The sequence below is a fragment of the Arctopsyche grandis genome, chromosome 3, assembly GCF_051622035.1.
Source record: "Arctopsyche grandis isolate Sample6627 chromosome 3, ASM5162203v2, whole genome shotgun sequence".
Taxonomy (NCBI): domain Eukaryota; kingdom Metazoa; phylum Arthropoda; class Insecta; order Trichoptera; family Hydropsychidae; genus Arctopsyche; species Arctopsyche grandis.
In genome coordinates this window covers 32,035,489-32,062,173 of record NC_135357.1, presented here as the reverse complement: position 1 = coordinate 32,062,173, position 26,685 = coordinate 32,035,489, and the positions used below count along the sequence as shown (strand labels likewise).

Below are 26,685 nucleotides of genomic sequence, written 5' to 3'. Positions count from 1 at the left end.
ATGTTTACATGGACAAATAAATATTGCAATATATAAAAGATCATATGTATTTGCAGATTGGTTCCAAAGCACTTGAGTTTCGAGTGGGTTGTCGGTGAAGTTTGGGAATTCATGGAATTAGAAACATCGATGATTTAATGTGAAATATGGCTTTAATAAGGCAACAGCTTACAATATTATATATGTTTACATGGACAAATAAATATTGCAATATACAAAAGATCATAAAAATATTGTACCAATGTAAGAGATTGCGCCATGACCATCGACGACGATGCATACATTTTAAAAAGCACATAAAAGAAAAGAAATGTTATTTGTCAGGTGCATCCTGGGTGATTCCCACATTCTAGGCAGTGAGCGACAAGGCCGAAAACGGATTAAAAAAAAGACTGGATACGTGTGAAAAGAATGATGAAGCGTCAATTTGGCACAATGCGTGTCCATTTTGATTCATAATAAAATGAATTTGTTTTCAGAAATTCCTAGCGATCCAGTATCAGTGTGTGTGAAATATTTCTTACCGTAAAGGTCTGACCGCACTATATAACAACCGAACGATCCGACACTTCACAACAGTATGCGACCAAATATAGTTTGTATGAAATTGTATGAGACACAACGCACTGCGCGACAGTCGCATGACACCTTGCGACAAAGTTGACTTTTCGACCAACTTTGACGCAAGGTGTCGTTTGCGACGTGACGCAATTGTCGTCGAGTGGGGGTTGTCTTGCGACAATTATTCTCCTTAATATCGTGACTTTGAAATAGCATGTAGCCATAATCTTTTGGTTCTTCTTCCTCGCATATCAAAGATACTATAATAGCGTCCGTTTCGTCGATCTTGCTCCGAGGTACCGAACGAATGATTGACACAATTTACTGCGTAGTGTCGCATCGTTGTCGTTCAAGTGCGGTTTACCTAATATTGTCGCACACTGTTGTGAAGTGTCGGATCGTTCGGTTGTCGTATAGTGCGGTCAGACCTTAATTGGTGAGAATTACCCAATATAGGTTCGCTGACCATACGTTCTTGACCATATCCATTAAAATATAGTGTTTTAATTCCCAATCCTACATCTAGGACATTGTTCCTTCGATGACCAACCAATACTCAACATCCTTAAAGAAATACATCTCGGAGTCGCAAAGATAGTAGAACATACAAGACCTAGCTCTATGCGGACCGAAGCTATACCTGCTATCCAGTTATTTACCAGAATTAGTTCATGTGTGTTGTAACTTGCAACAGCAATCCATAAGTATACAACCAGACAGACAACACAAATACATTTTATTTATATAATAATTTATATATATTTATTTTATTTATATAATAATTTATAATTTATATAATAATTATATAATTTTTTCGACTTTTTTCGATTACGACGCAATCCTTGTAATTTGTTTTTATCAGATTTCAGCGCGTCATTACGCTAAATGGTTTCCTATTGTAAATTTCTATTGTCGACCTTTTTTTTGCCCTCTAGAAACGCGGTTTCCAAACTGGGAGGCGCGGACCATTGCTAGGGGAGGCGCCAAACCTTTTTAATAAAAAAATAATTTTGATACCATAATATCTACAAATAAATAAAACTTCATATCGTAACTTAACAGTAAAAATTCAATGCATGAATGTTTATTTTTATTTCTTTCATTTTTATATAAACATTTAATTCCTAAAAAAAATTATCCGGAGAGGAAGATTTTAAAAATTGCGCCTTTGCAAACGCTCTGTTTTAGCTAAAGATGCCCATTTAATTGCATATGTTCGATATGTCGCAGATAATAATATATAAGAAGATATATTAATTTGCAAACCCATTCTTGGGAAGACCACATCCATTGAAATTTTTAATATAATGGACAGTTTTTTTGAAGAAAACAACATAAAGTGGAATAATTGCGTTGGACTGTGTACCGACGGAGCTCACTCCATGTCCGGACACAAAGCAGGTCTTCAAGCATTAGTCAAAAAGAAAGCACCACATGCTATCTGGACGCACTGCATGCTTCACAGAGCAGCTCTAGTGTCAAAAAATATGAGCGAGGAACTGAACAGCATTTTTACAAAAGTTATAAAAATTATAAACTACATTAAGAACAGTCCTTTGAGAGCATGGCTGTTTGCAAAGCTGTGTGCTGATATGGAAGCTAATTATACCTCACGTTCGCTGGCTATCTCGTGCAAAAATGATACAAAGGGTGTTTGAACTCAAAGAAGAAATAGCAACCTTTCTCGAAGAAAACCAACATGAAGTTGAAGGCACATTTGTGAACGAACGATAATTTTATTGTTAAACTTGCCTATTTGGTTGAAATTTTTGGAAAATTGAGCGGTTAAATCAATAAATCAATACAGGGATCACAAATACATCAACTTGTTCAAAAAGACAAAGTAAAAGCTTTCATTAAAAAGTTGAAGTTATGGAAATCAAATTTACAAAATAATGAGTTGGATATGTTTTCACTTTCCAAAGATTTCTGGGCCACAGCCAATATTGAAGCACTAAACCACTTCGATGGTTTAGTGCTGCATTTTTCCAATTATTTCAAAGACCTTGATTTCTCAAAGTTTTTGTGGATACAGAATCCATTTAACTGCAATGAAGAAGACGAATTCGAGCGGACAACCATCGAAAAAGAAAAATTGATAGAATTATCATGCGATAGTTCACTAAAACAAAAGTTTCAAAATGAAACCATAATTAAATTTTGGATGAATCTTAGTGGAGAGTCTGAATCTTTATTGCAAAGCAAAGCAAGTGCTTCTACCGTTTGTAACGTCTTATTTATTTATGAAAACCAAATTTTAATTACTAATTGCTGCTGACATCCCGACAAGCGAAGAGACATTCATTGGAAAATTTGCAGATGACACAGTCATTATGTCATCGAGCGAGTCGCAGGCGGAAGCATTTGAACGCCTGCAGCGTGCACTGGACAAGATCAGCAAATGGATCAAGGACTGGAAAATGAAACTTAACGAGCTAAAATCAATGCAGGTCACATTTGCACTGCGACGAAATAGTGTCAGCATTCAGACTTTCATAAACGGAATCCAAGTTCCACAAGCTTTGTCAGCCAAATATTTAGAACTGCATCTTGACTCAAGGCTTACGTGGAGGCATCACATTAAAAAAAAATAGAACAGATTCAAATGAAACCAAGAGAAATGCATTGGCTAATAGGAAGACACTCCAAATTAGACCTACAATGCAAAAAACTGATATATCAGGCAATCGTGAAGCCAATATGGATATATGGCATACAACTGTGGGGATGCAGTAAAATGCAAAGATGTCAGAAAGTCAAAACCAGTTTCTGAGGATTATCACCGATGCATATCGCTTCGTCACAAATGAAGAGATCCACAAGGACCTTAAAATCCAAAAAGTAAAAGAAGTCATCCGAGAATGCGCCGGGAGGCACGAGTTGAGACTGCACCGTTACCCTAACATACAAGCGTTGCAGCTATTGGACACAACTCACCAGCAGAGGCGTTTAAAGCGAAAAAAGCCTCACGAATTGGTGTTCTAAATGTGAGAGATTCAGAAGCCCAATTCACAATTTTGGGGACGGAGTGATGATTCCGTAGTGCCCGTACATGATCTGAAGAGCAGCGATATCACTGGTGATGCTTTATCGGGAATCGATAAGATGGCACCAAAAAAATAAATAAATAAATAAAAAAATTAAACCAAGCCAAAATTTGATAAACAACAACATCCTTCGCATTAAATTTTGATGTGTTAGATGTAGTTTAATTAGTAATTTAATATAAAAATAAATATACGTGTTCGAATAAATTTATGTTATAGCAAAACCTTTTTATTATTCTGTCTATTGCAGTGTTCAATATTTTTTTTTAAATAAAGGTTTATTATTTAAAACGTGTCTATGTATATTATTATTAGTCACCGGAACCTGAGGGGGCCGTGTATTGTTCAAAGGTTGTAAATGCATTGTTAAAGGTTTGCCGAACAATGGATAGCACTGTGACTATCCTACCTCTAATTATTATATCTATTAAAAACGAAGACCGTGTGAAACGTAAAGGAGGTTTGTAAAAAATAAAAGGTAGGGAGGCGCGGAAAAAAATTTTTTTAGGGAGGCGTAGTAGCATAAAGTTTGGAAACCGCTGCTCTAGAGAGATATTATTATTATTATACATAACTTTATTTAAATTCATGTATCAATTCTTTTTCCGAAACCACCCGTTGAAATATCATCGGGCACAATTCCAGTTTAAATATATCTTCAATCCTTTAATACAACTAGGATCACACAACTAATTGAAATTTTATCTGTCAACAGATAAGTTGCTGATCTCTATGAAAACACCACTACAGACAAAGTTCAAAAAACTAATCTACCCAATTGCTTGCAAATAAACCATGTTCCAATGCGAATGGAATTAAACGAGGAGGAAGTGAGCGGAATTAAAAGACAGTGGAGCTATAAATGGCATAAAGGAAGTAAAGCTTCGCCAAAAAATTGTTTGGTAAATAGGTTTGTGCGGTGATTAGTATTTTTTTTTTTAACAACGTGTATTCCATCCATCCATCTCAATTGATGGATTTTATTCGCAGCTCAATACTAAAGGTTAAATTTCTGAGATCGACAAAAGATTATCTATAAAAACAATTTAATGTTCGATAAATTCCTTGGTGAATGTTCTCCTAACCAGAGTTGATATCGATGATGGAGTAAATAACATTATGAGAAAAGACATAAAAATTAGCTAAGCTTAGTTAGAAATGACAAATAATTTTTATTGGCTTGCCCTCGTTTAACACATTGCACAGCGTATTAAAAAATGTGCAATTTTTGGCTTTCGCGGTCTTTACTTCGAAATATGGTATTGCTGTGCCAAAATTGAGTATTGGGATCAGTACTCAGTAGTCAAGGCTGACGAGAAGGGGGGGGTAACAGAAAAAACATTTGACTATCGATGCCAATACCCACTTTTGGTACAGCAGCACTAGATTTTTAATTAAAGACGGCAAAAGCCAAAAATCTATACAAATTGCACATTTTTTTAAGCGCTCATATCTCTTAAATGAGAATAAACCACCAAAAATCAATGCCATATTCGAATTCAATGGGTCAAACTTAGTAATGACTGATAACTTATCAGTGATAACTCCGCTCCGGTAAGTAGAAAACGTGATTTTTTTTGTTGCAAGGTGTTATTACTCAATATTCTACAATTCTTCAACCTTTACGAACCAAGTAATTTACAATTTCCAACCCTAGTATGCGGCGGGATATGGTCGGCATGCTTGATTAACTTGCATCCCTCTCGCTTTATAGTTATATATTATATATGTATAATATATTTCATTTCACACATGAAATATTTTACTTTGACTATTCGAAGTGGTTCCGTCTCTCTCTCTGGATCTCGCCGGTTTCTCAGATCTTGTGAATTCGAGAGTTGAGATTAGGGATGGCAAAAAAATATGATTTGTTTATGGGTTTTTTTCCACCGGTGCTTACCACACAGATAGGGCTGCCCCATTTTAAATTTATGTCACGCGACCGGTCTCTTCCCCCATATTATTTCTCAATGATATTTCAGTGTATTATTGCAAACACGTGTCCTGGTGCAAACAGTATGATTGTTTTGTCTAAAAATAATAAGCCCTTACGTGACTGGTAAATAATAATGTTCACCCCCGTGTGAGATATTTTTATTGCAACCATGTGTCTTCTTGCAAAGTCTACGATTTACACAGCCTTGCAATATTAAGGGTGACACATGTATTTGGTTCGTGTAGAAATCAGGGCTGTAGAGTCAAGGCTATGCGTGAAATATGGGGTTTAAATAATAATTATGCTGGAGGAAACGTCAATTAGTAATGGCAGTAAAACCATGGGAAAGGTACATGCAGTTAAAACAAATACTAACTAAAAATAATAATTATTAAATCTGAAATAAAATATGCGTTCTTAGCAAAACTACTTTTTGAAAAACGTGTGCTTTGAAAATAGCATAAATTTGAAATTAAGAACTTGTATAAAAAATATGGAACGAAACATGCGTTCGTAATAAAAATGATTTTAGGTTGACAATTATTATTTTTAGTAAGAATCTGTGAGAATTGTGAAGATTTGTTTGGAAAATCATGTAATAACACTGTTCGACAAATGACCACTTTTTTTTTTGGTTCAGAGACGAGATATAACTTTTCTTATAGATCTATGCCCAGTGAACACGAATCTCGTAATAAAAATTGTTGATTGGCTCGAGATTCGGAGATATATGTTTTTTAAATCGCGCGATTTTTCTATATCTTGGTGTTGTTCGGTCGATTTCTCAAAATCTGTTAATTTCCTGTTCAAAATGAATATTGGAATCTATAGTCGGGTATTTCATTTTTAGTACTTTTCAGCTTTCAAATCTCTCTAAGTAGTCGTCCAGTTCAAATCAAAAGTCGAAATTACGGATTTTTTCCCACTGTTAATACTATATTATATTGAGTATTTTCTATTGAAACATGTTTATTAGGATAGTGTTCTGGCCACACTATTTTTTGTTTTCGTTTAAAAGGGTTAATTGGATGTGTGCTGAATTTAAAATCGGTAAATCTACGAGCAAAAATTCTTATGAGTAGAGCACGGATTTGTGTTTGCGCTGCATTGTACGCTGTAATGTGCGTCATTGTATACAACGATATAGAGTGGTGTATAGAGTAGTATACAACGAAAAGAGCGCGAGCATAGTGAGTCATCGTACTTAGAGGTAGGACAACCAAGGTGACGTTTATTGTTCAAATGTTGTAAATGCATTGTTTAAGGTTTGCCGAACCTTTTACAAAGGATTTACAACAATTGAACAATGAGCGGCACCTTGGCTATCCTACCTCTAGTAATAATGCATATGGGATTGAGTGTTAGCGTATAGTGCCGTCAAACTTGGGGGTCGTGGGTACAATCCGTGGCCCTCTGTTGCTGGCTAGACTTTGCATTTATGTACATATGTGATTCCAGGTTGATCGTTTCCTATCAGAATTTGTCGGTTTATGTATATGATTTCATTGTTGAAACGGTTCCAAACAAACTGGCAACCCATCCTCTCTTGTCACCATTATTTGAATGTTATTAAATTTATATAAGTACATTTGAAAAACATTGGCCACAGGTGTCGCTTTAATAATAATAGCAATAAACTGGGTTTCTTCGGTAGAAAATTTTCAGAAACGATACGACAGATCTGCCTCTAAGATCTGTCGTAGCGTTTCTTACTTTTTATAGAAATTTTTATAGGCAGAAGCTTACTAGCAGAAGTGATGCCGACAGCCATTAGCACTTGCCTTACTGTGCTAAAAAAAGTCCGCTAACCACTGTGCTGGACTCCAAGCGTCCAAGTAAAAATGTGTATTTTAAGTAATTATTGTAATTAGCTATGAAAATCATTTTATCCTGTATTAAACGTCGAATATTATAAAATAAGTGCTATAAATGCAGCAGAGCCGTCATTCCAAGGCGGATATCATTCTCACACTGGCCGTTGAGTGCGGCGCATACTAAGTTCAACCTTTCTCTCTCGTATTTGTGAGGCACGTGTACAAGGGGCTTCCAGTGAAAAAAAAATGTTTTTGTTGATATTGATCCATGTTTTTATGTCGTAATGGCAAAATTCGAATCACAGAGATTTTGATGAAAACATAAAAGGCTTTTTATCAATTCATTCATTATGTTCAGCAAGCGTTAGGTTAGGTTAGGTTAAGTTAGGTTAGGTTGTGTACACACACACACACACACACACACCTTGGACATTGAACGGCAAGATGCACTGCATAAAGTACACTGTACTCAAAGAAGTATGAAACGCTGTATGTTTGGCATGGCAAGTAAAGATAGGAAACGGAATACGCGGGTGAGGAGAGTATGACAAGAGTATTGGCGGGCGGGCCACGTGGTTAGAAGAATGGACGATAGGTGGACAAAAGAAATACTAGAATGGTACACAAGAGAATGCAAAAGGATAAAGGGACGACCACATGGTCTATGGGTAGACGAAATAAGGAAAATGTGTGATGTGTAAAGCCCGGATAACCAAGGTGCCGTTCATTTTTCAAATGTTGTAAATGCATTGTTAAAGGTTTGCCGAACCTTTTTTACAAAGCATTTACAACAATTGAACAATGAGCGGCACCTTGGCTATCCGTACTCTAGTGATTTGAGATGGATGAGAGCTGTGCAAAACAGAGACGAGTGGAAGCGTGTTGGAGAGGCTTTTAATCCAGCAGTGGATGATGAGCGGCTATATATGATGATGTAGGTTGTGGAACATACTACATAACACTTCATATTGATAAGAAAAATCCTTATTTTTCAGCCACCGTCGCTTGCTATTTATATTTAAAAAAATTAATTTACATAAACGCCCGTTTCAAATTATGTGCCTGAAGAACGATATGCGTGGAAAAGCAAATACATAACGAATTGTATAACTGCTTATTAACACTCAAATATCCAACAAAGTGTTCATATTTTTCCAAAGAGACGTATTTATAAAAAAAAAATCTTTACTCTAAGGTGTTTGGTATAAAAAAAGCACAGAAGCAAAAGGCGACGTTTGAAGTATGTACACGAGTGTGAAGGATCAAAACAAAAATAAGCTTTTAAAAATAGAACAAACGCATTCGAGACTTATGAATCATGATTCGCAAGCATAACATAAACCTTCAAGCGATATTTCTCAGAAAATGGCAAACTTCACGTGGCCCTTAAGTACCTTGTTTACCTGAGAGCTAAGCGCTTTGTAGAAAATCTGTTGTATCTGCCTGAAATATTTCTAAAGATTCTATATGTATACTAGAGATGGCAATTTACCGTCAAATTTCATTTTGTTTTATTTTTACATACATATTTTCACATACATATATACAAATATACCAGGAAGGCTTAACAGGTAAACCCCAAATGCGCCTTCCTGGTCTACATAATAATTACATACATACATGTAAATCTAAATATCTGACATCTATGGTCAGTATACATATATTACAAACATCGTATTAATACGATAAATAACGATGAATAACTTTCATGTAACAATACGAATTTTATATTCGATAAACAACCACAGAGACATCTATGGTGAGCAATATGGCGAAACCTAAGATATAACAATAACTAAAGGTTCGCAACAGAAAATTGGGAAGGAAACGCCAATTTTACAGGAATCGTTTCAATAAAAATCAGAAAAATTGGCAAATTCTGATAAGAAACCATCGACCTAGACAAATCAAGGTCTGGCCAGCAACGAGACTTAGCGGGGAATCGAACTCGTAACATCAAGTACGAAATAATTCAACATTTTTCCTACTACCGGTATACCGGTATATATTGGTAAATGAAAACAAAATCTTGGATTATATAATTGAATGTGGTTACATCCCCTAAAAACGTTACCGCTTTGAGTGCTGACGTCTTTTCAGTTGAAAGCCCGCAACGCTGAAAATTTAGCGCTAGCATAACCACTAACAGGTCGGAAATCTGTTCGTTTAACTATATATAATTTGTATATTAAGCAGTCAACATCTCAAATCAAACATGAAATTAGTACATACATAACATTTGGTTAGGATTTATTAGATGAAACCTAGCCTATTTGTTTTAGGTGGCAACCTTATTGATGGATAGCTTTAACCCTTTGAGTGCTGACGACTTTTCTGTTGAAAGCCCGCCACGCTGAAAATTTCGACAACATTTCCAACTAGAATTATTTAGAAAACCAATAGAAAGCAGGTATAAAATTGTAGCTAATCCAAACAAACCCTAGATCACTACCTTAGATAACTACCGCCGAGAATTTCGAGTTTTGTAAAGGTGTGTTTTTAGACTCTCTCATATATCTTGCAACAATATAAAATAAAAAAAGAAGTACAGTTTCATCTTCTTCATTGTTGTTAAAATGTAATGCTCACAATCTAAATTCCAAGTCACTATCTAAAATACTTAGAAGTTTGGGATTTCCATCGGGAAATTCTGCTATGGTTATAAATTAAGAAATTCCGGTGTCAACCAGTCTTTATAAACATTGACACGGATTACACGACCCATGTTCAATGCATTTTTTTCGGCATTTTTATCGGGTAGTATTCTGGTTTATTTTTACATACCTCCTTTACGTTGCCTCTTGCCTCCTATCCGATCGTTTTCATACTTTGCCATATTGCTCATTTTGGTCATCAATATAAGTAAATGGAGCCTCCGCCATTACGATAGAGATAAAATATCGTTTAAGAAGCTTTTCAAGTCCGAATATTTTTAATCTCGGTGACAGTTGGTAGTCATTTATTTTATACATAGATGGCGGTAGTAAAAAAAATTATTGGTGTTTTTATTCAAAATAATAATTTTATATACAAATTATAGAAGAGGTATGTTTTTAAAAAACTTTTTTTACATACTCAAAAAAAACAACGCCAATCGGCGTATTTTAAGGCGATGGGCTTGTTGGCAAAACGCCGATTGGCGTTGTTCAGCATTCAACCTAGATTGATTCTAGGTAAACCTAGATTGAATAAAAAGCAATTCAAAATAAAATATCAGGTAAATAATGTCAATAAATGCAATTTAATGCTTAACAATAAAAACGTATAATTCATTTTTAATTTTAATATTTAATTGTTTAAAGTTTGGACCATTTGAAAGTTTAGACCGTAATTTGAAACAACCGTCTATCTAATCGCATTTAATACGATTTGGTTGGTCTGTGTTGCGAGTGAATTAATCAAATTGAAATTGTGACATTTAATACTGAAAATAAAAAAATCCAGATAACCTAATCGACAATACGCCATTTGCATAGACTTTCAACTTAATAATATACAATTAAATGCGTGTTTACGTACTTAATTTGCGATAGAATAGTGTCCGGCAATTACAGGTAAATTTGAAAAATTCCCGAATTTGCCATTTACCAATGGCGAAATTTTGTCGATTTACCAGTAAACTGGTATACCTGTATTTACAATCCCTACTCTATACTCATTGAAGTTTGTGTCAATGTTACAGTTGAAGTGTATATTTTTGCCAATTTGATGATAAACCGTTTCAACAATGAAATTAGTTAAATTGGCGAATTCTGACAGGAAACAATCGATTTGGAGTCACTGATATTCAAGTCTGGCCAGCAGCACTGCGAATAATACTCGGTATAAATTCTTTTCAATCGAGGTCACCCACGGGATCGAAAGCGGCAACCTTTCGGCTGTTAGTATTAACGCAACCACCAAGCTGAGCTGCTGACTAAATTATATCGAATATGCAATTGTAAAAAGTTCTTTAATCTTCAATTAAATGCAATTTTGCAACTATGACATAATACAAAGCAAATTAATAAATGATAAAATATGAAATGGGGGGAAAATAATCACGAACAGTTTATTAAAAAAGGTGACATTAAAATGTTTCTCTTCAAACCTTGCTTGGTTGATACCGGTTTTTAATTCTAAATTGACCCTTTTTCATGTCAAATTAAACCTTTTCATTTCAAATTGACTTTCCCCTTTCAATGTCAATTTGAAATGAAAAAGTGCCAATTTGAAATGAAAAAGGTTTAATTTGAAATGAAAAAGGTTTAATTTGAAATGAAAAAAGGTTTAATTTGAAATGAAAAAGGTCTAATTTGAAATGAAAAAAGGTCAATTTGAAATGAAAAAAGGTTAATTTGGTATGAAAAACCTATATCACAATCGTAATGGCCAATAGTGCAATGACCAAATTGAGTGAGATCTGGAGAGACCGAATCATCGGTGTCTACAAAAATACTTCTGGTGCGGGAATTTTTCTTTATTTCTTTATGGAGTGGAAAATTGATTATTTTAGTTTATTTATTGAAAAATCAACAGACAACAAGATGTAGAAATGCATAAAAACAAAGAGTAAATATATAATATACGTATGTATGTATATAACATCCGAGTCCAATTACAGATTAAATTGTATGCGAAAGAGCGATAAATAAAAGACGCTGTAGATATTATTGCTATAGGTAGGATAGTCATAGTGCTATCCATTGTTCGGCAAACCTTTAACAATGCATTTACAACCTTTGAACAATACACGGCCCCCTCAGGCTCCGGTGACTAATTATTGCATCTAGACATGTCGCGAATGTGGTCTGAACGTGTCGAGACAATAGCGACGCCAGATTAGTCTCAACGACCCAGACGATAGTCTAAGCCAGTGCTTCCCAATTACTTTCATGTCAGGACACCCTAAATCTGAAGGAATTAATTCCCGGCCCTTAAAATATTTTTTTTCTAGTTAAAAGGTTTATTTGGCAGTAATTATTACAATTATAATACACATATTCATATTCAGCACAAAATTATGGGAACTTGCTTTAAAACATTTTTTTTTAAATAAAAACTTACTCACATGAAACAATTTAATGCGATACATGAGATCGCGTGTTTTTATATAATAAATCGATATCGGGTTCAATGTCAGAAATGCTAACTCGCAAAGCATCTTCCAAAGTCTCCGTGGAAAGGCATGACCTTTGCTTATTTTTTAATATAAGTAATGACGAAAATGCTGTTTCGCATAGGTACATAGTCGGGAAAGAATGGGGCGCGATCACACAGCGAGGGAGCGATATGCTGTACGCGGGATATTTTTTTTTAGATAGTTTTAAACATACAAAAAAAAAACACGCTTATACGGCGTATTATACACCGCTCGACTCGCGAACAACTCGGTTGGCGCGACGTGTCGTTCTGAAAAATGACCGATCCCATACACATTGTATGGGGTCACATTTCATCGGACCGGACCCTGCAACATATCGGTCTCTCGGGTAATAAAGCCCGACGACGGTTGATGTCAGTTGACGCCAACCTATCTGGTCACATGGATTTAATGTCCTGAACGATCGACATGCCGGACCCATCAAAAAAACTCCATACAAAAAAAAACACCAACAACCGCACGAGCAATCTACGACACGCCTCTATTGTATGAATGATCAATCTATGAGATAATTGATGAATTGCTCAATATGAGGTAATTGAACTAAAATTTGATTCAGATATCATTTATAGCACGTAATAAGTTTGTTAAATCTATCGAGTACAATAAACATTAATATGAAATAACAACAACATAATAATGGAATTTGCCGGAGATCGAGGAAGAAGAGACGAAATACAATTAGTTAGAGAAAATTAAAAAAAAATGTGGTCTAAAAATTATGTGGATAATGTAAATAACAGCGTCACAAAATGTGCAACACTTGCATAGAGCTGCTGTAATAAATCTTCTGAACAATGATTTCTTAACGGGTCCTGTACTGTATCGTCTTTACACATTGTATCATATTGAAATCTCTAATATATATTATTTTAAATGAACAGGATGTGCCTGTGTCGTGTAAAATTAATATTTGAAATAATAGAGATGTTAAAAACCCTAATAAATTACAATAGATAATACTGAACGGTAAGTAAGACTTTTTCGACGACAATAAAGCATGAGTATGTATATTATTTTAAATGGACAGGGTGTGTGGCTGTGTCGTGTAAAATTAACAATTGAAATAATAGAGATGTTGAAAATCCTAATAAATTACAATAGTTGCGTTAAATGCGTATTGTACGTATTACGGTATTGTACGTCTGTATTGTATTATAGTCTCTATAGTGAAAAAATTAGTAGCACGTGCGGCCGTCTCAGGCCGTCCCCGAGTTGAAAGGCAGACCGCACCCACAGATTTTCCAGCAACAAAACTCGCCAACAAAGTTGTTCGCGAGTCGAGCGGTGCGACCCGGCCCATACGCCGTATCGTGCGGGATTGGAGCGGTCTCGTTGAAATTCTATAGAATTGTTTATACTAACTTTACGGTGATATATACCAATTCTTCGACCCTCGGACGGAACTTGACAGTGATCGATAACGGTGTATCCCATATTTGCAAAAAAATATAGCAGAACTTGTCGGAATAATAAGATTATAGAAAATAAAAATCTAAAAAATAAAAAATGGATATTTGTGACTCCAAGTCGATCGTTCCCCATCAGAGTTTGCCAATTTATCTGTTCTTCATTGTTGAAACGGTTCCTCAAATTGGCAAAAATCATACTATCTGCTGTCACAAATATCTGAATTTGATTTATGTACAATATGTAAAAATGTATGTACAAGCCTAAATCCATAGATGTCTCAATGGATTAATTAATTCTTTAATTGTTAATTTCGTGTTCTTCAGCCTGTCGAAATATGTACAGTGATTTATTTATTTATTTTTTTATTTATTTAATAGTTTTGGACCATTGTGGCATTACAGGAAGAACCTAATGCGCCACAATGGCCTACATTTGAAAAAGATATAAAAACATGATATAAAAACAAGTAAACTGTAAATAAAGGAAAAAAGCAAAAGCAGAAAACATGGTAAAATAAAATAATAATAAAAAAAAGTAACAAAAAGAAAATAATACATCATTCAGAGAGAAAAAAAATAACAAAAGTGTAAAAATTAAAAATAAAATCCATAAATCCCATTCTTTGTTTACACTGAACAAAATTAAAATAGTATATAAAAATATACAAAGGAGAAAGAAAAAGTAAAATAAAATAAAACAAAATATAAATAAAAATAAAATCACAGCGAGGCCCAAATGGAAGAGAGTAGATTAAGATTCCACTCATTCATCACATTCAAATTAAGAAAGTAATGATGAGCGCAGGTTACCAGATAAATATGTTAAAATAATATCCGATAATCTACGCTCCCCAAGGTGGAAAATATCACATTCAGGGACAGCAGCAACGATTTCATTGAGAAGTCGAATAGCTCTTGGAATAGGAGCCATTCGAAAAAGAACTGTGCGAGCAGCGGGTACAACCATCAAATGATGATGTCTACCACGCACATAATTTTTAGGGACATAAAGTCCCAACTGTTCCAGCAACAACGGGCATGACGTATTACCACGTAATAGCTGGAGAACGAAACGAATTAACGAGAAGTTTCTCCGAAGTTCAAGGAAATTATACCCAAGCATGCCCAAAAGGAAAGGAGTAGGATAGAGATATGGGTAGTACCCATACTCTTTCTTATAAAGAAAACGAAGAAATGCTTTTTGCACTTTTTCTATATTTATGTAATAGAGATCAGGGACTGATGCGTTCCGGATCGGTAAAAAAAAATATATCGGTTCTATCCGGTTTTCAGTTCTTATTAGCAAGGTAATGTTCATTATTATATATATAATATTCATTATTAGCAAGGTAATGTAAATACACCCACACCGTTTATACCCCTCTTTATACGGATTTTCGCTATAGCTTATTTTGATCATATACGTAATTAAAATGTCAAAGGAGAATATTTCCTAGCGTGTGCAGCTTGCCGCTGGTACAATAGAGGGCGGATTCTGATATAGCTAAAGTGCAGACAAAATACATTTGTTTTATTTATACTTAAGTGACTTTCTCTGGGCTTACCAACTTTTCATTGGGCCCTGCTTTTAGGAACAAAAGTGCGACAACAGTTTAGAAAGAATCTAGTATTAGTTTGTTTTATTCTAGAAGCTAATTGTTACAGGTATGGGTGTATTTACTCTTACTTTTCCGTTCACAGGTGTTTGAATCGCGCACTTTTGATAGCCAATTTATGATGTGTTCATTGATATCTATGATATATAATGAGTTTATTGAAACTCGCGAGTTTCACATATTGAAATCGGAATCGTAAATGGAATCTTTGATTGGTAATTGTCAAGTAAGTGTGTCATACATTTTATTCCGATGAGATGAGGGCAAGAACAGTACTCAATGAAAGTACTCAAAATGAAAGTTCTATTACACTGTTCGACACTTAAAAAATCCACTTGTCTATTCTTGTGGATCAATAACAAAAATTCGTTTATTTTATCGAGGTAAGCCAGTTATCAATAGAATTTTTGTTATTAATCCACAAGAATAGTCGAAATATGATTTTTCTAAGTGCAATTTTATTTAATTCTCATATAAATATAATTTAATATATTATCCCTATTAATTCAATTCAGATTCGTGTAAATACTAGTACGAGCTTTTTTCTCGCAATTTTACCGATTTAAAGTTCAGCACACTTCTAATTAACCCTTTTACACGAAAACAAAAAATAGCGTGGTCAGAACACTATCCAAATAAACATGTTTCAATAGAAAAAACTCAATATTAAATAGTATTAACAGTGGGAGAAAATCCCAAGTGAAAATACGTACTTTTGACTTTTGTTTTGAACTGGACGACTACTTGGAGAGATTTGAAAGCTGAAAATTACTACAAATTAAAGATAAAATACCCGACTACAGATTCCAATATTCATTTTGAACAGGAAATTGACATCGACCGAACAACATCAAGATATAGAAAAATCTCGCGATTTAAAAAACACATATACATATCTCCGAATCTCGAGCCAACATTTTTTTATTACCAAATTCGTGTTCACTGGGCATATATCTATAAGAAAAGTCATATCTCGTTTTTGAACCAAAAAAAAGTCGTCATTTGTCGAACAGTGTTATTAAAGGGATTTGTAAGCAATAAACTTGGAAAGTTATTGCTTCTCGACCCTACTGTCATAAAAGTCGAATTTGATATAGTTTTGAGGGTTCCTAAATGCAACGATGGATAATTTTGTAACAGCGAACAAAATGTCGTGAAAACTTTTTAAATTGTATTTATATAAATATTACATTTACATAAATAATTTGTTTCAATATTACCTTCAAACGAATTGTAAAAGTTTTTGCACGTTGTTATCAACGATTGAGAAAATAGTGACCAATAAATGGTATTTAACCCGTTTTTGCCCAGTGTTCCAATATTGGAACATTTAGTATTTTTACCCCCACTCCATTATGCATGACGCAATAAAAGTTTAGATTGTATCAGTCTACAGTTAGCAAGTGTGGGGATCGTTTCGTGTAGTATTTTTTTAGGTTGTAACCTGTGGGAGTGAGCAATGTTTTTTTATTTGCATCAAATACGTTTGTTATGTGGTAGGATCTTACAACCTATGTATATACTTATGAATAATACCCTTTAACCTTAAGTTTGAACATCTGTTTCATTTTTAACTACTTATGATGGTATCTCTTAAAGCTATCCCTCATTAATTATGAGACTTTCAATATCTCTATTGCTTCCATCCTGTACAATCAACTATTCTGTTCAACTCTATCTACTTAACTTCTTATCTATTATAATTTATGCGAGTTTCTAACACGATTGCTATATAAGACGACACAGTTAATGACCTGTTGAAATACAAAGTATTACTTTTAATAATCTTTATTTCTATAGCTGCATTTTGTCCCACGATACGTGTAAACCCTAAAATATTATTATCTCTATTTATCTCTATGATAAATTGTGTTTCTACTCAAAAATGTCTCGATACTCTCAAAGGATACATAAATCAAATATTAAAACTGTCTTACACACGGATGTTGCTCTGTATCTTAATCACTTTGTTATTTGCCAAAATTCTGTGATTGGTTAAAGCTTATCATTCTTTTGTGTATAAATGCTCATGTTAGATCTATTGAACCTCACTTGCGATTAAACTGCCTTACTAGTAACTTGTGATTTAACTGTGATTACTACATAGTTACTTGCGATTAAACTGCCTTACTAGTAACTTGTGGTAGGACATCGAGACTAGTAACTTGTAATACAAACTTGTATATTAGTCTTGTTTATATTTACTGCTAATTAAAGAATATAATCATTTGACAAAATCTGTAACTATAATATTCTACACCATCTCCTACTTGTCCCCGTAACACGTTCAACAGAAAATGTTATCTGACAAGTAAGTTTACACATTTTTATAACACATTTATTACATATTGACCATATTTATTATAATCTCTAATTGTTATAGATTCGTTATGTGTAGTACTTTTTTTAATTTGTCCATATGTAACTTTTTTATTCACAATATTATCCATGTTCCTAATTTGGAACACTGGGTTTGTGTTTGGGGACACAAATCTGAGCTTTTTTTCCCTCAGATTTTTAACAACATCAGAGATGGAAGAAATTGTTGAAGAATTGTTGAGTACGGCTATAGAGGAACAACAATGAAAAAATCCAGAAAATATAAAGTTAGATTACTTGCAATTTAGAATAAATATAGTACAATTGTACTTAAAAATTAACGGAAATCCCGTAAAAGGGGGAGGAAAGCCAAAATCTTCAAAAGAATTATCTAGCAGGGTGCCTTTCAATATTCGATGTGATCGGCTAGATCATTGGACGATTCCAGCTGATACAGAAAATCGATGTGCATTTTGTAAAAAAACATGCCACAAAATGTTGTGAAAAATGTGGTGTAAATTTGTATGAAGGATGTTTTAAAACCTTCCATTTTCGTTAATTCATGTATATATATTATATTTACATAACTTGACTATCTATGCACACTATTTTATAAGGTTGCTTGTGTTGAAATAAACTTTATTTTTTAATTTAGTTTTATAACGCTACCTCGTTGTATTCCCAGTGTTCCAAATATGGAACATCTCGAAAAACTCGTATAAAACCAATACGAATGCAATAAAAAAAGAAAAAAAAATGTTATGTATCATATAACATTATGATTTGTTGAAATTATTATAAATTTTGAGGAAAAAAAAATTCGGGCAAAAATGGGTTAAAACAATCTCAATACAGACACTTTTCAAATGCACATATGTAGATATATCACGTAACATGATTCATTTATGATAAATTATCATTATCGTAAATGGATCATGTTACGTGATATATCTACATATGTATGTTTTAAATACCATTCATTGGACACTATTTTCTCATTCGTTGATAATAACGTGCAAAAGGTTTCACAATTCACTACACGCATACTTGTGCATATTATCATTGACAAGTATACATACGTGGCAATATTCATACGTGTCAATATTCATAATATACGAATTTCCAAGAATTGTGTATTGTGCAATTTAAAACATCATCGAATATCTGAATCTTTTTGTGCCCATAATACAATAAACAACCTTACATAAATCTGTCAAGATGCGACTTTATGTTTTCAACTCCCAAAGCGGAATCCCTTTGTAAAGGGACGTGGATGATGGCTATTTGAGGCACTTTCTTTAAAAACACTTTCTTTAAAAACACTTTCTTTAAAAACAAAACTTCATCTATTGTTACTCGTACATAGATAAAGTAAAAATCCAGAAGTATTTTGTGACCTTTTACATCAAGAGGGTAAGAAATTCTTTTTTCACCAACAATATTGTTGCTCGAATTGCAAAATCAATTTCGAGAATTGTTTAGCTTTTAGTCGATAGTGAATTGATGACTCCCTGTCGATGATAACGCCACATTGTAAAATGAGAATGCTGACACGAAAATGCTGCGCTGACAAAGTCGCGAATAAAAATGCTGCATCAATATTTAGCTGCAAAGTTAAATAATTAAAAAGCCTATAAAATTCTGACTAAAATATGCTGGTCGAGTTTCTCGGCAGCAAAAAAAATGTCAATTTTTATTGTAAATCATTTTTTTGCTCTCCTGCTTTCTCGGATAATGGAGAGGTCTATTGTTATTTTATGGCAGCAACTCGATCGCCGATCCTTAGGGCTAAATCACACAGCTGTGAATGTGGGACGTGGGTTTTTTAGATAGTTTTAAAAAAATGTCGCGTTCATGGGATGCGTACAAGGTATAGTCCTTTAAAACTTCCAAAAAAAGACCCCCTGGGTGTGTTCGGTAAAACTGTATCCTTGTATTTATCCTTGCTTGACAGTGATCGATAACGGTTTTCAGAAATGTAGGAGAACTTGTCGACGATCCACATACCACATACCGCGCTGTGTGATTTCGCCTTTAAGAGGGCTGTACACCCGAAACATTAATTTTGTTGCCGTTCCTTTCTTCGATATATACATATATTGAGTGAATGCGATAATATATATCAATATATATATTAAATGAATGCGACAGTTGCGCTTCAACCAGATAAAACGTATTTTAAATCGACAAAATCGAGATTTCGTATTCTCCTATTTTCTCCTCCGAAACTGGACCAATTTTTAAAAAAATTTCATCATCGGTATGAGAAAGATATTTTCTGTGCAACTATGCGCGTTTTTTTTTTTTAATCGACCGTTAAATAAGCACGCTGGACTCTTTTCGTGGGTGTAAAACAGAGGCGATTTTATAGATGTTTGGCGGCTTCTAGCTCCTATAAAAAATAATCAAAAAAATAAAACGATAGATGCATCCCAATGATGGATATCCATAGCATATTAAAAAATAATTTCTCTAGTGCCATAATTGAGGAAGGGAGAAGTCTAATACGTTTGTATGGACAGGGCGCTGGTGTCCAGCCCTCTTAATTGACAAAAGATGAACCATTTTTTGTGCATTAAAGAATCCTGGCCGCAGATCTTTCTTCATAATCCTAATTTACCTCCACATTCAAATGAGGTTTTATAAAATGTCCCATTCAGACTTGTAACCACACAAACCGCAAGTTTTTGTATTGTTTCTTCGTTCTAGCTCGTAAATTTGGTGCAATATGTTTAGTTACATGCGCTTTCCAATAAATTCATTTGATTTTAATTCAACTCAGCTTGTTGGCTGAGCATGTAACATATGTACATATAGTCATTGATTATTTTCAAACGGAGATGAGATCTGATTTATAGTAAAAATCTTTTTCTGTTTGAAGACGTTCATATCGCGATTACGATCAACATACAATTAATTGATTTACGGCCTGCTTAAGATCTACATATGTATAAATACTCAAAGAGTATTTATTAACTTCTTCATAAGAATTATAGAAAGACCGAACTAATATATAAAAAAATAGGAAAAGTATTGGTCTTTTGGATCGAAAAGGCCCAAAATACTTTAATTTGTATATTTTTTATAAAATTCGACACAAATTTAAACTCATTCGACAACTTTTGACGAGCATACGCTAGTTTTTAGAAACAAATAATTAGTAAGAAATCGTTTCGGAACTAAGAATAGGTTAGTAATAATAAAAATACCATGCCACGAGAAATTTTTTTTAAAACCGTTTCGTCATAAAAATTTAAAAATTTGTTGCATTACGTAAAAAAAAGCATGTAAATGTTGGTGCATTTGAAAGCATTTAAATTGCAATTACCGCTCAAGTTAGTATTGATATAGAAAACCGGTGAAATAAAAAACCGGAAAACGCGGTGAAATAAAAAAAATTGTCAAATAAATGCAAATTAGCATGGAGAAAAAATCCGTAAAAAATATATATTTTTGACTTTTAAAATTAGCTAGACAATTAATTATAACTATATTAAAGCAATGAAATATCACAATCAATAGGAAAAACATCAGACTATTGATTTCAATACTCACTTTGAGCACAACGATACTAGATTTTGAGTTAAAGACCGCAAAAGCCAAAAAACTGTAAAAATCGCTAAATGATCACTAACCAACAAAAATCAAAATCATATTCGAATTTAGTGGGTCTATCTTAGTAAAGATTGGTTAGTCTCCGCTCTGGTAATTTTTGTTTGTTGCTCAGTTTTATTATGAAATAATAAAATGTAACAAGATTATAGTTTTAAGCGGGCTCTTCACTCGCGTGCGAACATGGCGCGAAAATATATATTTAGATAAAAAGGCGTTATGATAATTTCTGATAGAATGCGGGCGAGATTGATTATGCTCAAAAATGCATTTTGATTCATATTTAGATGCATTTGTATTGAACCAAAAAGGAATGCGTGTATATTCCATTCGCAGCATGTGGAATATTTCCGTACGCTGCCCAACAGTTCGAAATTATATGTGAACCAGGTTTCATCAGATAAAAGTCGAGTTAATTCAGGGCACGGCAATACTATTGGCATCGCGAAGAGTAGCCAATCACAGGATGGAGCGGGTCAACCGAGCCTCCACCCTGTCGAGGGTTTTCACTTTTACCCGCAAAAGTATCGGGTTTCACTGCGTTTCTTTTGGGCGGTAAACACGGATTTTTTTTGTGCCGCTTGTCATTATGGGCCGTAATTTATGACTTCGTAAATCCATAGATAATCTTAGGGCCGGGCCGCACCGTGCAACTTTGTCGGCCGACTAGTTGCGCGACACGAAAAAATATATGGAAATGTGTGCGACGAACAAGTTGACGGGTGTGGCATGTCCCATCTACCTGCATGCATTGGTCTGGTCGCCCTCAACTAGGGTTGTCAGATGATAATTTAATAAAGGAGGGCAGATGGGTCTAAAAAGGAGGATTTTCTGTAAAAAAGGAGGAAATTCAGAAATTAAACGAATTTTGTTATATTATTTTAATCATATTTAGCTGAGCTGCCAATTTTGGAAAGAAGTTCTTGGTTTTTAACAAATAATTATAAAAATCTTCGCATATCATGTTTTTGAAGTTGTATTGAGTAAGAATTAAAGATTTAACTGACTGCACACTTAGTCTATTCCTCTCTTTGCTCCACTGAGTATTAATCAGTGAAAAAACTCTTTCCACATTTGCGTTATGTGCACTTATACAAAAATAAAACGCAGATCTTGAGCAGTTCTGAGAAACATTCATTGTTTTTAACACTTTTGAAGTAGATTGTTCACTGCTCGTGCAACTTCAAATCATAATATGCTTCATCTTCATCTGATTTTGATTTAAGAAATGAAATCAAGTTACAAAATTGATCGTATAGCTTATCATCGTCAATCTCTACACCCTTTTTCGCCTCCCGCCAGTCCCCCCCGATGTTTAGCAAAAAGGAAGACTTACAGTAGGTAAGGGAGAACGGGAGGACAAAACATGGAAAAGGAGGACATGTCCTCCTTTTGGATATCATCTGGCAACCCTATCCTCAACCAAATTGTTCGCGAGTTGAGCGGTGCGGCCCGGCCCTTAGGGGATGGTCCGTTGTCGGTGCACGTTTCGTTGGTGCTGGTGCATTATTATCGGCAAATATTTCATCCTGATCATTAGAGGTAGGATAGCCAAGGTGCCGCTCATTGTTCCATTGTTGTAAATCCTTTGTAAAAAAGGTTCGGCAAACCTTTAACAATGCATTTACAACATTTGAACAATACGCGGCACCTTCTGGGTCCGGGTCAGTGATTATCAGCACGAGAAGCCATTTTTACGGATTAATTCAAATTCAAATTCACGAAAGCGACCAAAAGAACCGAAAAGGTCAGCGTCTTACGGAAACCTACATCTAGGGTGAAATAGGAAGAAACAAGCGAAAGATTGAAAAAAATGGGTGTGACAAATTTCAAACACATGTTACGAGTTTAAATGGTTCCACGAGACAAAATATATAACACAGGTTCCGATTTTATCATTTGTATATGAAGTATGTATCCAGTTATAGAGATGTCGTTGATTACAAATATTTTAAGAACACGAGTTTTCTCGTAGCCCGCAGTCCAAGAGCAGACTACGTAAACACAAGAATTCTCGTGATCCGATCACAAAGTGTTAATAAATGGGCGTATACCTGTTTAAATAATTGTTAATCTGTATCTGAAAAGTCATAACTCGTCGTGTGAAAAAAATTATACTCCTTTAAAAAATAAGAAACAAGACATCGTACTTTTTAAAATAAATTTAGATTGTCTTGTTGTATACTTGTGGATTTCTGTTGCAAATTAAAACCTGTAACACACCCGAGCTATAATTCGAGGAAATAGCGGGTGTTACGGGGACGTGTAGGAGATGGTGTACAAATATTATAGTCACAGTTTTTTATAAGATCTTCTTTAATAGTAGTAAGTATACACGAGGTTAATGTACAAGTTTGTATTACACGTTACTAGTTAGTAGTTTACTAGTTAGGCAGTTTAATCACAAATGCCTTGTAAGACTGTTTGATCGCAAGTCACTAGTTAGACGGTTCAATCGCAAGTGATCTTCCATATGTTTAACATCAGTATATATTCAATAACAATTTGAACAAATCATAACTCGTGAGAAAATAATATTTTAGGGGAAACTCGAGTCGTTAATTAAAAACAATATTTTAAGACTTTAATACTTTGACCCTTGAGTGTATCGAGAAATGGTTTCGTGGATACACACAATTAGTTACGCAGATTTAAAGGATAGCGTGAGTCGTGGGAATAAGCAATAAAGTTAATTAAAAACGATATTTTTAGTGTTAACATATGTGTCTTGAATGTATCGAGAAATGGTTGAGTAGATGCACACAATTTGTCTCGCAGATTTGAGAGGGTTTTGATTTTTGTGAGAAACACAATTTGTCACGCAGGTAGCATTGAGTCTTGAGAAAAATGCAACTAAAACAATAAAGATTTTGGAAGTCTCATAAATAACTTTAAAGGAAAATATCAATTAAGCGTGCGTTCAAAGAATCAAGATAACAAGCGGGAATAAAGAGTAATATAAGTACATACATAGGTTGTAAGATATTCACAACATAACACGGGATAGCAGGAATAGCTTTGGTCCGCAAAGAAAAATACGTATTTTATGTTCTATTATCTTTGCGACTGCCATATGTACATATTTCCTCAAGGATGTTGAATATGGTTGGTCATCGAAAAAACAATGACCTATATGTGGGATTGGGGGGTTTTAAAACACTATATTTTCATGAATGAACAGAGTGCCGTAAGGGCGGTTTCAGACTAGCGTTTTATACGCGCGTATAAGCTCGTTTTTGGAAGTGCATGTATGCGCATATGTATATGCGACTATGTAAGTATAAAATAAAATTATAATAATAACTTATGATATTTTATATTTAATTTAAGGCTATATATGTAAGTGTAAATGCGCCTATATGCACTTGCAAAAATGAGCTTATACGCGCGTGTAAAACGCTAGTCTGAAATCGCTCTAACAACGCATTGGCAACGGGGGGGGTTGCCAAGGGTGCTAGATCCAAGGGGCGCCTTGCGCACCCTCGCCTATTTTTTTGCTGTTTTTATTAAATTATCAAAAACAATTTAAGATTGACCAGAAGTCAAGTCAGATCATTTAATTTTCAATTCACTTAATCAAATTCGATCGATAATTTTATTCAAATTTAAGCATATTTATTACACTGTTCGACTTTTTTGACGACTTTTTTTTTTGGTTCAGAGACTTTTCTTATAGATCTATGCCCAGTGAACACGAATCTGGTAATAAAAAATGTAGATTGGCTCGAGATTCGGAGATATGTATGTGTTTTTTTAATCGCGCGGTTTTTCTATATCTTGGTGTTGTTCGGTCGATGTCTCAAAATCTGTCGATTTCCTGTTCAAAATGAATATTGGAATCTACAGTCGGGTATTTTATCTTTCATTTGTAGTACGTTTTTGCTTTCAAATCTCTCAAAGTAGTCGTCCAGATCAAAAGTCAAAAGTATGTATTTTCACTTGGGATTTTTTTCCACTGTTAAGAGGGCTGTACACCCGAAACTTTAATTTTGTTGCCGTTCCTTTCTTCGAGATATATATATATATATATATATATATATATATATATATATATATATATATATATATATATATATATATATATATATATATATATATAAAATGAAATTGAATATGAAGTACTTTGTACCTACTTAAAAAATATAATGCTTTCGAAACAAAAATATTTTTTAGATTTTTGTTTTTATTTTCCATGTCTATTTTTATTTTTATTCGGGTGCTTAAAATGTACTGATACTTATTTTTACGCTATACATATTCATATTCAATAAATATATTATTAAATTCAAATCCTTCTAATTACACTGTTCGACAAATGACGACTTTTAAAATGTTACAGAGACGAGATATGACTTTTCTTATAGATCTATGCCCAGTGAACACGAATCTGGTAATAAAAAATGTAGATTGGCTCGAGATTCGGAGATATGTATGTGTTTTTTTAATCGCGCGGTTTTTCTATATCTTGGTGTTGTTCGGTCGATGTCTCAAAATCTGTCGATTTCCTGTTCAAAATGAATATTGGAATCTACAGTCGGGTATTTTATCTTTCATTTGTAGTACGTTTTTGCTTTCAAATCTCTCAAAGTAGTCGTCCAGATCAAAAGTCAAAAGTATGTATTTTCACTTGGGATTTTTTTCCACTGTTAAGAGGGCTGTACACCCGAAACTTTAATTTTGTTGCCGTTCCTTTCTTCGAGATATATATATATATATATATATATATAGAGTGAATGCGACAATATATACATACAAATCAAAAGTCAAAAGTACGTATTTTCATTTGGCATTTTTTCCCACTTTTAATACTAATACTGTGGCCAGAACACTATCCCAATAAACATGTTTCGATAGAAAATAATCAATATAAAATAGCATTAACAGTGGATAACAACACGAAGATATAGAAAAATCGAGCGATTTAAAAAACACATACATGTATCTCCGAATCTCGAGCCACTCAACATTTTTTATTACCAAATTCGTATTCACTGGGCATAGATCTATAAGAAAAGTCATATTTCGTCTCTGAACCATTTTTCGTGTCGAACAGTGTTATCAATAGAATATTAATTAGTGAATAAAATAAAATTTGATAGCGAAATAGTTTATTAAATTAATTAATTGTTTATATGTAGGTAGGTGGGCAGTTTTTGACATTTTTTTTTTCAAATTGAACAATTAAATATAAATAGTAAATTAAATATATTCAAAAGGCATTGAAA

At 33.9% G+C, this 26,685-nt stretch overlaps 2 protein-coding genes across 6 annotated transcripts in view; one reads left to right on the top strand and one right to left on the bottom strand.

Moving 5' to 3' along the window:
* The window catches only part of LOC143909619 (uncharacterized), a 51,739-nt gene that overhangs the window by 7,245 nt on the left and 17,809 nt on the right, over positions 1–26,685 (top strand). Inside the window, exons 3-6 of one of the 4 annotated variants that reach the window (XM_077427695.1) lie at positions 57–243; positions 325–1,017; positions 1,088–1,234; positions 4,324–4,518. In XM_077427695.1, coding sequence (XP_077283821.1) covers positions 4,412–4,518 — 107 coding nt within the window. In that variant the 5' untranslated portion in view covers positions 57–243; positions 325–1,017; positions 1,088–1,234; positions 4,324–4,411. Of the gene's footprint in view, positions 1–56; positions 1,266–4,323; positions 4,519–26,685 lie in introns of those variants that run through there. The other 3 variants (XM_077427694.1, XM_077427697.1, XM_077427698.1) reach the window with 3 other exon arrangements.
* Positions 1–26,685, bottom strand: part of LOC143909606 (uncharacterized) — a 63,060-nt gene that overhangs the window by 29,051 nt on the left and 7,324 nt on the right. The gene's annotated exons all lie outside the window — the stretch shown is intronic.